The sequence below is a fragment of the Nomascus leucogenys genome, chromosome 10 (assembly GCF_006542625.1).
Source record: "Nomascus leucogenys isolate Asia chromosome 10, Asia_NLE_v1, whole genome shotgun sequence".
NCBI classification, from domain to species: Eukaryota; Metazoa; Chordata; class Mammalia; order Primates; family Hylobatidae; genus Nomascus; species Nomascus leucogenys.
The window spans coordinates 47061190-47073630 of NC_044390.1; the positions used below are offsets into that span (position 1 = coordinate 47061190).

Below are 12441 nucleotides of genomic sequence, written 5' to 3' on the forward strand. Positions count from 1 at the left end.
CAGCTCAGGGGGCACCAGGAGGCAGACAGGCTGCAGCTGAAGCCCACTTCTAAAGTTTTCTTTCCATCAAATACATTGAAAAATGTATTTGACTGAAAGAGTTAAGCCTCAAGGCTGGGTGCGGTGGCTCACACCTGTAATCCCAGCACTTTGGAAGGCTGAGATGGGCGGATCACCTGAGGTCAGGAGTTTGAGACCAGCCTGGCCAACACGGCGAAACCCCATCTCCACTAAAAACACAAAAATTAGCCGGGTGTGGTGGCACACGCCTGTAGTCCCAGCTACTTAGGAGGCTGAGGCAGGAGAATCGCTTAAACCCGGGAGGCAGAAGCTACAATGAGCCAAGATTGTGCCCCTGCACTCCAGCCTTGGTGACAGAGCGAGACCCTGTCCCTGTCTCAAAAACAAACAAACAAACAAAAACAAAACAAAAAAAAAGAAAGACAGACTTGAGCCTCAAGTATGAGAAGTATGAAGTCAAAAAACAGAAATTGATATAGCCACAATTAAGGCTGACTGCTACCTTAAGTTACCAGACACAGCTCATAAAACCAGCTGTCTCAAAGACAGTATTATCTTTATTAAAAAACGGATAGATATAGCAGCACTTACAAAACAGTTCATCAAAGGCATTGTACACTGTCAACTGATAATGTGGAGATGGCAGCCCCCTGCCCAGCTGGCTGTGGGCTCTGCACAACGCTTGCCCGCAACCACCTGCTCCACTTGGTACAACGCAGCCCAGAACACCCGCGGGGAGAGCCACACCACCGCGGCCGTCCACAGCTTCAAGCTTTTGTTGTTGTGTGAGTCCCTCAGGTCAAGTAGCACCTTCCATAGCAGCATCGGGAGCACGCACTGGTGTCTGGAGGTGGCTGGTGTACTTGACCCACTTATTTAAAAAAAACCTATAAGCATTCAATAAAAAACACTTTGCCCTGTTTGATGCCATCCACAGAAATACTTCTGTTGTGGAAAAAACACTCTACCATTCATATATCTGTAAAAGCAAACGCACGCCTCTGCTGCAACAGACAGAAGAGAACGTGGAGCAGGCGCTTCCGCGCAACTGTCTTTGGTGGAGAAGGATGGGGTGGTCACGCCATTTCCGGCCCGCTGCTCTGCTTCTTATCGCTGTGTGGCGGGGTGAGGAGCCCACTGGGGAGAGGAGAAGCCCTATTTTGTTCAGACAACATGGCTTTCTTTGTTTGGGCTTTGTCCTGTTGGTAAGAATAAAAGGGACAACACGTTAGAGTAGAACATATCCTTGGGCTTCAATTACCATAGGCTTTTTCTTTTTTAATTTTTAAATTTTTTTTTTCAAGATGGAGTCTCACTTTGTCATCCAGACTGGAGTACAGTGGTGGGATCTTGGCTCACTGCAACTTCTACTTCCCGGGTTCAACCGATTCTCCTGCCTCAGCCTCTCGAGTAGCTGGGACTACAGGCGCCCACCACCATACCCAGCTAATTTTTGTATTTTTAGTAGAGACAAAGTTTCACCATGTTGGCCAGGCTGGTCTTGAACTCCTGGCCTCAAGTGATTGGCCCACCTCAGCCTCCCAAAGTGCTGGGTTTACAGGCCTGAACCACCGTGGCTGGCCTATTTAGACAGTCTTAAGAATTTGGCCAAGAAGGACTGAAAGAAGGAGCAGCACTGACCAGCAAATCCAAGCTGTCTCTGTGGGTCTGTATGTTGTGTGCATCTTCATCAGCAACACCCCTGAAGTGCTTCAGTTTTGAGCTCCCCGTCTCCCTTATAACCATGGCAAATGGAACCATCCACTTGACACAGTTCTCTATGTCGCACCACTGATACCCTGCGGTGAAGACATCATGGGCTTAATCTGAGGCTGACAACTGGATGTAAGCTTAGTACACCTTGTTTGCGCATGCATTGGAAAGCCAACTTACCTGAAACCTTTTGCATCAATTCAGATGAAGAGAAATGATACAAGGCCGAAGCAGCAAGTATACCATAAGGAAATTCGAGGCAGTCAACATCCAGGACACAGAGATCCAACAGCTACGGAGAAGAAAAGAACGCTGAGATGGATGCCACCACACGCCTCTTCTAGACTTCCTCACTCCAGCTGCAGGGAAGGTGGCCCCACGGACGTGATGGAGCCACTTACCTCTGCAATCTGTATAAAGATTTGCTGGGGATACTGCGGCAGTAGCACTTCATGTAAGTCATTTAGATATGCAACCTGCATGTATACATTCAGCCAGGACACAATAGTCAGGGGACTTAAACGCCACTTAAGGGCCTAAAGGAAAACAGAGAGAAAAGAGACCGATGATTGAGAAAAGAAGTTCAAAGTGTAGCCATGTTCCATGCCACAATGTGTCCAGCTGGAGAACACCTCCCAGAGGCACTCACACTTCAGGTGGAAAAGATCTGCTGTACGCATTTAAAAAATGGCTGGAAAATTCACTGGAACCCACCTTCATAATCATTAATTCCATGGTGAGAATTTCATCTCCTGAACAAGCTCCATCTGTCACATACGCAAACTGGTGCAACTTTGGAGGATAGATTTCCTGAAAGGAAGTAAAAGATGCCACTAGCACCAAAGCCAATCTCTAACAGTCTCAATTTATAATGTATCCAAAATGACTTCTCAGCACCCTAGCATGGAAAGAGAGAGGGCGCACTGATGGGATTAACACAGAAGCCACTCCAATGGTTGTTAAAAAAAAAAAAAAAAAACCAGAAACACAACTCCTACCCACCCTTAAATAAATGGATGGAACTTTGACTCATTGTGGGTACTCTTGAAATATCCCCTTTTTAGTACCTTTAACACATTTGAAAGTTGGGCCCATACACCCTTTGATAATCATACACAAATTTTTAATCTTTTCTTTTTTCTTTTTTTTTTTTTTAGACAGAATTTCCCTCTGTTGCCCAGGCTGGAGTGCAGTGGTAGGATCTCGACTCACTGCAGCCTCTGCCTCCTGGGCTCCAGCAATTCTCTTGCCTCAGCCTCCCGAATAGCTGGGATTACAGGCACATGCCACCACGCCTGGCTAATTTTTGTATTTTTAGTACAAATGGTGTTTCACCATGTCTCAAACTACTGGCCCAAGTGACCCAGCTGCCTTGGCCTCCCAAAGTGCTGGGATTATAGGCTTGAGTCACCACCCCGGGCCCAAAATTATTATCTTAGTCCAAAGTTCTTCTTTTTTTTTTTTTTCTTTTTTTACTCAATGTAACTACATGAACCTAGGTCTTCCATACCCTCACTACTTTTCTCTTCCTGGTCACCTTCCAGCCTTTTTTCTTTTTGGCATGTGTCTTAACTTTACAGGGTAGCAAATTAGAAAAATTTAGGATGAGTGCTATAGACAAAGCGCCAACCTCTTCCCCCAATCTCAGTGGAGCTCGAGAAATAACACACATTATAGAACAAATATTTGAAAATGATTTACCTCAAGTTTGGCTGCAATAAATAAAGATGAAATCCCAATAAGCTGTAAAAGAGTTTTTACAACATTTTCTTGTGTCGCCATATACCGGTCAAAGAAATCTTGTGCCAAGTAAAAGGTCTCCCTGTGAAGTTTATAGACTTCACACACCTGAAAACATATTTAGTAAGTTTTAGAACAGTTACTTGAGGGAGGGGAAAAAAAAACCAAAACTTGTAATGACTTTGGTGAAGGACAATATAAAATGCAAAGTTCCTGAACTCAACAATTGATAGTTTTTTGTTTTTTTTTTGGGAGGTGTCTTATTCTGTCGCCCAGGCTGGAGTGTAGCGTTGTGATCTTGGTTCACTGCAACTTCCACCTCCCAGGCTCAAGCGATTCTCTTGCTTCAGCCTCCCGAGTAGCTGGAATTACCAACACCCGCCACCATGCCCAGCTAATTTTTGTATTTTTAGTAGAAATGGTGTTTTACCACGTTGGCCAGGCTGGTCTTGAACTCCTAGCCTCAAGTGATCTGCCTGCTTCGGCCTCCCAAAGTGCTGGAATTATAGGGATGAGCCACAGTGCCCAGCCTAACAACTGATAGGTTTTAAATGAGGGGCCCTTCTGGCCTGTCCCACCTTCACCTGCCTGGGATGTGAATCATCCCCTTGCCCGCACATCCCCGTGGAGTAGGCCACCTGCCTGTTAGTCACTCAGTAGCACACAGGTTATCAGATGGACTGTCACAGCACAGCAGTGCTGGTGTTCAAGCAAGCAGCCCCTATTTTACTGAATAATGGCCCCACAGGGCAAGAGTAGTGATGCTGGCTATTTGGAAACGCCAAAGAGAAGCCGTGAAGTGCTTTCTTTAAGTGAAAACGTGAAAGTAGAGGAATAAAAACATAGCATATCTAGAGCTCAGTACTATCTGTTGCTTCAGGCATCTCCTGCGGGTCTTGGGATGTACCCCCGAGGATGAGGGGTACTTCTGTAGTTACACACTCAACTTCTACATGTTTTCATGAAGCGGGTCTGCCTAAGATGTCCTTCCACTTCAGAAGAAAAGCCCACTTCTCACCCATTCAAGTCTTACAAGGTTGTCTAGGAAGCTTCCCTTAATCAAGAAACTATACGCTACCACAGTTCATCCCAGTAAGAGATACACTACCAATAAAATCTCATCTTTTATGTTTAACCATTATCTATCAAATTTTGTTATACTTGTTCTTTTGATTAACTGTTAAAGAGAAATAAAATAGTGTGGACCAAGAAAAGATTTGAGTTGGGTGCTGGAGCTCACACCTATAATCCCAGCACTTTGGGAGGCCAAGGCAGGGGGATCCCTTGATCTCAGGAGTTGGAGACCAGTCGGGGCAACATAGCGAGACCCCATCTCAACAAAAAATAAAAAATTGGCAGGGTATAGTGGCTCATGCCTGTAGTCCCAACGACTGGGGAGGCTGAGGCAGGAGGAATGCTTGAGCCCGGGAATTGGAGCCTGCAGTGAGCCGTAACTGCACTACTACACTCCAGCTTGGGTGACAGAGCAACTCTGTCTCAAAACACAGAAGCCAATCCAATGGTCCAAATATCTTTAAAAATCACTTAAAAAAAGTTGAGACAGAGTCTCATGGTCACCCAGGCTGGAGTGCAGTGACGCTATCACAGCTCACTGCAGACTCCAACTCCCACGATCAAGCAATCCTCCCACCTTAGCCTCCCCACTAGTAATGACTACAAGCGTGAGCCACTATACCCTGACAATTTTTTATTTTTTGTTTAAATGGGGTCTCGAGGGCCAGGCGCAGTGGCTCACGACTGTAATCCCAGCACTTTGGGAGGCTGAGGCAGGCGGATCACCTGAGGTCAGGAGTTCAAGACCAGCCTGACCAACACGGAGAAACCTCGTCTCTACTAAAAATACAAAATTAGCCGGGCGTGGTGGCGTATGCCTGTAATCCCAGCTACTCGGGAGCCTGAGGGAAGAGAATCGCTTGAACCCAGGAGGCAGAGGTTGTGGTGAGCCAAGATCACGCCATTGCACGCCAGCCTGGGCAACAAGAGCAAAACTCCATCTCAAAAAAAAAAAAAAAAAAAGACATGGGGTCTTGCTATGTTGCCCAGGCTGGTCTCCAACTCCTGGGCTCAAGGGATCCTTCTGCCTTGGCTTTCCGAAGTGCTGGGATTACAGACATGAGCCACCGTGCCCAGCCAGGATTTGAACAATATATTTTATTAGAATAAATGGGAATGGTGGAAAAGGGAATGGATTCCAAGAAGTTAAAAAAAGAGCAATGTCAGACCTGTTTAAGATAAGGTTGTTCATATATGTTTACAATTTATGATAGTAGCTATGAAAGAGGTGATATATGCATCCCAGTGGATACATTTAAAAGCAATTTAGCTGGGCATGGTGGCTCACACCTGTAATCCCAGCACTCTGGGAGGCCAAGGCAGGTGGATCACGAGGTCAGGAGTTCAAGACCAGCCTGGCCAACATGGTGAAACCCCATTTCTTCTAAAAATACAAAAATTAGGCCAGGTGTGGTGGCTCACGCCTGTAATCCCAGCACTTTGGGAGGCCAAGGCGGGCAGATCACGAGGTCAGGAGATCGAGACCATCCTGGCTAACACGGTGAAACCCCATCTCTACTAAAAATACAAAAAATTAGCCGGACGTCGTGGCGGGCGCCTGTAGTCCCAGCTACTCGGGAGGCTGAGGCAGGAGAATGGCGTGAACCCGGGAGGCGGAGCTTGCAGTGAGCCGAGATCGCGCCACTGCACTCTAGCCTGGGTGACAGAGCAAGGCTCCGTCTCAAAAAAAACAAAAAAAAATACAAAAATTAGCTGGGCGTGATGGCGTGCACCTGTAATCCCAGCTACTCAGGAGGCTGAGGCGAGGAGAGTCACTTGAACCCATGAGGCAGAGGCTGCAGTGAGCCAAGATTGTGCCACTGTTACTCCAGCCTGAGTGACAAAGCAAGACTCCATCTCAAAAAAAAAAAAAAAAAAAAATCAATTTAATGAATGAACATAATGAACAAAGCTCAAATGTTAACAGTTACAATTTACTGGAAAATACAATCTTAACAATTATTTAAACTTGGATGGAAAAAATTAGATGCCAATTTTAAAACATCTGAAGGATAAAAAGATTTCAGAAATTCTTGCTAAGGATACAAGCAAAACAGAAAGACCACTGCAGTAAATATACCATATAGCTTCAGAGATGGAGAACGTGTTAAGGGAATAAACCACACAGAGGTCCTAATACACAAAAATGCTGGAAATGCTCAGTGCTTTCATGAAGCGAACAGGAAGACTCAAGCTCACCTCCATTAACCAATCCAGAAGAATTGCTCGCATTTTTGGCTGCAGAAGAGGGTGTTGCTCAAGAAAGTGCTGATCCCTTAAGTATGTCTTTTCCTTGTTTAACATGATTTTCCAGACTTCCTCTCTATTTGCCCAGCTACAACAAAACACACAACAAAAATGAGGCCCACAAAGGGGTTAAGAATGCGTCCATGCTATGAGGGATAAAGGGGAACATGGAATAAGAGACCTGGAAGCCACGTGGCAGAGTGGGCACTGACCTCAGTACAGGCAGCGGGGAGCCTCTGGATGGTGCAATAATCCGAGGCTTGCACGTTGAGTTTGGGTAAACCCGCTCATCTTCTTCTTTGTCAGGTGTGGGGATCAGGGAGCAGGGGTCTGCACAGACTGCATTATTGTCCCAAGGCTGTAAATGAAAAATATACAGGAGAGGTGAGATAAGATGCAAACAGCTCTTACATTACCCAAAAACATTACAAATTCACTTGCAACTCAGTAAGATACTAGGCATGACTTCTGAAAGTGCTTCCAAAAAGATACATTATGATATTTTTTGTCACAACTCAAAGATTTGTTTTTTAATGAGTACAGTGCATCTACTAAAATTTCTTAAAAGTAAAACAGAATTGTCAATAAAAATATTTACATAAGCACTTCACATTCATTAGTATAAAAGATCAAAAATGTAAATTGGCTGCCATATGTATTAAAGTCCTCTCAGCTTAAAACAAAAACCCATCAAATGTGACATTTTCTTTTTGTTGCAGGACTAGCCAAATATGTTAAACAATAAAGGACTTTTTCTTTTCCTTAACTCGAAACAAACAGAATGAACATCCACCTAGTTAAAACCAAATCAAGTGATGGTCACAGGTCATACTATGAAGTCTACAGGAAGCTAGCCTAGACACTCCTTAAGACCTCTGAATCTGCTGAGTCTTGCAGGGTAATTCAAATACCCGATGAAATAGGGAACTATTATAAACCAAAGCACTATGCTTTTCTTTTAAAGGTTTCAGATATGTATTCAATTTTCAATATCTGAAAAACACTAAAGTCCATTTAGAATATTTTCGTTTTTAAAGCTATTCCTACTCTAAGAAGTCTGTTTGATTTTTAAAGTATATTATAAAATAGTAACTTTGCTGAAGATATTAGGCAGGTAACAATCCCACTAGCATGGAAGCCATATGAAAGTCTGAGACTTGGCTTTTTTTTTTTTTTTTTTTGAGATAGGGTCTCCCTCTGTTGCCCAGGCTGGAGTGCAGTGGTATGATCTCAGCTCACTGCAACCTCTGCCTCCTGGGGTCAAGCGATCCTCCTGCCTCAGCCTCCTGAGCAGCTAGGACTACAGGCACGCACGAGCATGCCCAGCTAATTTTTGTATTTTTTTTGTAGAGATGGGGTTTCGCCATGTTGTCCAGGCTGGTCTCGAACTCCTGGACTCAAGCCATCCTCCCGCCTTGTCTTCTAAAAGTTCTGGGATTACAAGCCTGAGCCACCGCACCCGGCATTCTCTATTTTTTTTTAAAGCAGAGACCCACCAGCCTGGCCAACCTAGTGAAACCCCATCTCTACTAAAATACTAAAAATACAAAAATTAGCTGGGTGTGGTGGTGGATGCCTGTAGTCCCAACTACTCGGGAGGCTGAGGCAGGAGAATCACTTGAACCCGGGAGGCAGAGTTTGCAGGGAGCCGAGATTGCGCCATTGCACTCCAGCCTGGGTGACAGAGCAAGACACCGTCCTAAAAAAAAAAAGCAGAGACCATTAACATTGACTAAAGAGCAAAATAGACAACTGGGGTCACTATAAATGAACGTGGAAACTCCGGCTCTAAGTGCTACCTCGAAGACACAGCACATAGTGGCGACCACAGCACACTGGGTGCCTTCAGAGGAAGCCCAAGCACTTTCAGTTAGAAGAGCAAAGCCAGATAAAGCTCTTCCCCACCCAATGTACAAAGAATTGGGCATGCAAATTATCCATGACAGCTCCTGCCAACAGCTGTGCGAGCAAGGCTGCTTCCTTTCAGTTCTAGTACTATGTGCGGGTGGCATTTCCTTGACTCAAAAAGGGTCACATTACAACCGCTGTAAGTTGTTCTTCATTCAGGAAGAATGAATTCTAGTCTTGAAGGCATAATGCTGAGTGCCACCCTCTGCAGCCAGATGGCTGGCACATCTGAGAGCAGGCCTTTGGACATAGATGAGTCCAGCAGCAGTTCCCAAACTAGGTGAACCATCAGCAGACAAATGGTTTCCAAAGTTGGCCTTTTTAGGGACCAGTGGATGAGGTAGAATAATTAAGTCTATGTCCTTAACTTGAATGTACACCAAGTTTCAAAGCAAGATCCGTCTGACTTTATTTAGGAAGGAATGAGATAACAGTATGAGACCAACGGGATTCCTAACCACTCCAACTCCTCATGCCAATTTTTCCTTATGTAGGATTATTTTCTGAAAAGTAACAGTCCAGGATTCCACTTCAATAGAAAGATTGAGTCTCGTGCAAAAAAATTAAACAACAAAATGGACGTGTTAAGTAGGTCTTAGATAAAAGGGTATTCTTTTCATTAAGAACAGCCTAAGATGAAAATTAAAAAGCTTCCATGTGGTCTTGATGAAGCAGTTACATAAGAGGTTAGCACAGTGGCTCCAAGTAGCTCAAGACTGTCATACTTGGGGGAAGCTATGATAACTCCAGAGAAAAGTTCTATATGTGAACAGGGAAAAAGGTTCTGTTGTACCCCCAAGTTCTAGTTTCATGAAATCTCCACAGAGAAATAACACAGATACTGCTCCATACATAGACAGCTAATATTTAAGCTATCTACTCTACAAAATGTACAGAAATCTGTTGCCATTAATCTCTGGATAATCACGAAAATGCCTTCTAGTGGGAAATGGTACGGCTATTCCGGCAGCACAGCTATCCACGCTGTGGCCAGGGGACAGAGCCACAATCCGTCCCAGGCCCCCTCGTCACTGCTCAGGCTATCCTTGAGAACAGACATGCTTCTAAAACTCCAAGAATGCAACAGGGACGGCCCTGCTTCATCTTCAGCTGGAAGTTTCTTTTCTATTCAAAACACAGCTGGGAAAATAAACAATCCTGAATTTCACAAAGTCAGAATTCATTTTATATTACCTAAAAAATCAACTTGCTTGATTTGAACGTACTTTAAGGGGAGAAAAAAAAAACTTGGGATATGCCATCTCATTTCCTTCTCTGAAATGATTTCTTTGAATGAAAAAGGAAATCAGCAACCCCCAATAGGCAGTGGACCCTCCTCAGAAATGCTTATTTTGGGAGACCTTACATGCAGTGACAACTGCTATTTAGAACACGGCCCATTGTGTTGAAACCCTTCCTGCTTCCAGATGAACTACCCTGGCTGCTGCTCTGCAAAGTGAGTTGCTCCTCTGCTAACCTAGCTTGGATCCCTGCACTCAGGTCGAACACTGTTTCTGTTCAGCGTTTATCTGTGATAGAGTCAGAAGGCCTGACCAGCTAGTTTAGAGATAGGCTGCTTCCCCCACTGGAGCCATAACTACAGTCTCCAGCCATTTCTGAAAGTAAAGAGATAGTACAAGCTTTTCCTGCAAGAAACTTCTGATATTATAATGATTATCACACTGCATGCAGGAAATTTGGCAGGAACTCCTTAAGGAGAGAAAAGAAAAGCAGTCAAAAAAAATGTATTGAGACACCACCTATCATTACACTGAATAGTCTACTGATACTCTTGCTGAGGTCAGGCTGAGCTGGGGATCAATGCAGGTAATTGCTGGAGGGGCTAGAAGAACTTCCAGGACCAGAAAGAGAAGAATTTGAAACCTGACCTACAGATGATGGAGGAGGTCCTTAAACACCATGACAAGAAAAATAGGTGTAGATAGGGGGAAAGTTGTTGCTTATGAACACCCAGGAACCCTCCCCCAGTTCACCAGCATTTACAGACAAGGCCGAGGGCCCAACTTTGCCCCTGGATGGCACAGGACTCTGGGTTACTTTCTTCCTCTAACTGAGTCTCAGTTTCCTCCTGGGCAGAAGGGGAGGGCTGAATAATGTGATGTCCATTCTGGTTCTTCCAGGCTAGGCACATATCTGTAATCTCAGACGGTGCCAGTCAGGAACACCAAGCTTCCTGGAATCCTAGGACTGGCAGAGGCCAGTGCCCACTGACAGGTACAGTGCTGGGCCATATGGGCTGTGGCTGCATTAGAGAAGTTCACTCTCACCAGAGTGTCTCCAGCAAGAGACAAGACAGCATGAAACCCCATGTGACCCACAGGGAGAAGGACCTCCACAGAGGCCCAACCCCGGGCGGACCTACCTGGCTCCCACACGGGTCCCTCGCCGTCCTGTCGATTTTGGCCATTTCTTCATCTGGATCCTGCAAAAACTAACATGAAGCCACCCCCATGACCCCAAGGAAACACATCAAACAAGACAAAAACAGAGAGAAGAAGAGAAAGCTGATCAGGTTATGAGCTCCGTTCCTGCCCAAGGGACCCCCGCCCCCGCAGGCAGAGCCAAGTCGGGTACCCAGGTGAGATGGGGGGGGATGCTCCCCAACCTGTCTCTTTTGTACTCACAACGGCCACGTTTGCCTTCCTCTTCCTGGAGCGAGCCGAGAACTCCGCGCCACCGTCCTCCTTCATGGTGTCCCGCTCCTTCGCATCCCTGTGGACCCGGGCCGGGTGAGCACCCGCGGCCGCCCCTCCCCCACGCCACCCGTCCCGTCCCGTCCGGCCCCGCGGCGCGGGCACTCACCGCTCCCTGCGCTCCCTCGGCATGATGGGGTTGCTCCGGCCTGAGGCCTGCGGGGCGGCGCGGGGTGAGGCGGCGGCGGGGTCAGGCCGTGGGCCCAGCACCCCTCCCCCCTCGCGCGCGGGCGGCCGGGCGGGCCAGGAAGATGGCCGATGGCGGGGTGGCCTGTCACCCGCGCCCCGCGCCCCCGCCGACCCCCGACCCGGGGTCCCGCCGACCCCGCCGCCCTCACCAGCCCGTCGCCTCCCGGGGCCCGGGCTGCCTCAGTGTCCCCTCCGCCCCACTCCGCCGCGCTCCCAGCACCCTCCCGGGGCGCCCCGCGCCGCCGCCCGGGGACCCGCGACCCGGCCGCACCCCGCCCCCACCCAGCTCCCCGGCGCGGTCTGGGCCCCAGGAGTCCCTGTCCGCAGCCCGCGGCAGTAGCCTCACCAGGGTCTTCTCCGCGGCGGGCGGCGCGCTCCAGTCCCGGCAGGCAGCGGCGGCGACGGCGGCGGCGGCGGCGGCGGGAGTCGGCGGGCAGAGCGCGCGGCGGTGGCGGGATCCGCGCCTGCCCCCTACACCGCGCTGGCGGCCGCGCCGGCTGCTCCTGCGCCCGGCTCAGAGCGGGACATTTAAAATCCCTGCGCGCGGAACCGGCCCCGGCCCGCCCTCGCGCCGCCCCGCCGCGGCTCCCAGCCCCTCAGCGGCCGCGCGGGACTCAGAGCCCGTCCCGCCCCGTCCCTCGCCCCGCCCCCGCGCCCGCCCCTCCACGGCGCCGGCCAGCGAGGCGCAGGGACGGGGAATCAGGGGCGGGGCCGGCGGGAGGGGTGGGGCCAAGTGACAGGGCCTGCGCGCCGAGGGCCGGGCGCGGGGCGCGGGGCGCGGGACGCGGGGCGGGGCGGCGGGCGGGACGCGGGAGAAGTCTGGCGCGCGGCGGCG

General features: G+C 48.3%; 1 protein-coding gene across 2 annotated transcripts; it reads right to left on the reverse strand.

Moving 5' to 3' along the window:
• Window positions 1–546: 546 nt before the first annotated feature.
• CCNE1 (cyclin E1) lies at window positions 547–12175 on the reverse strand. Of its 2 annotated transcripts, XM_030821846.1 has the most exons (12): window positions 11953–12175; window positions 11527–11573; window positions 11349–11436; window positions 11087–11155; window positions 7008–7153; window positions 6748–6883; window positions 3436–3582; window positions 2449–2544; window positions 2136–2270; window positions 1915–2026; window positions 1663–1820; window positions 547–1220 (listed from the first exon to the last, which is right to left on the reverse strand). In XM_030821846.1, exons 2-12 carry the CDS (start codon window positions 11547–11549, stop codon window positions 1098–1100), a joined length of 1233 nt encoding a protein of 410 aa, XP_030677706.1. In that variant the 5' UTR covers window positions 11550–11573; window positions 11953–12175; the 3' UTR covers window positions 547–1097. The 2 variants fall into 2 exon arrangements, with proteins under 2 accessions (XP_030677706.1, XP_030677707.1); XM_030821847.1 differs by lacking the exon at window positions 11953–12175 and having other exon boundaries at window positions 11527–11601.
• Between the last annotated feature and the right edge of the window lie 266 nt (window positions 12176–12441).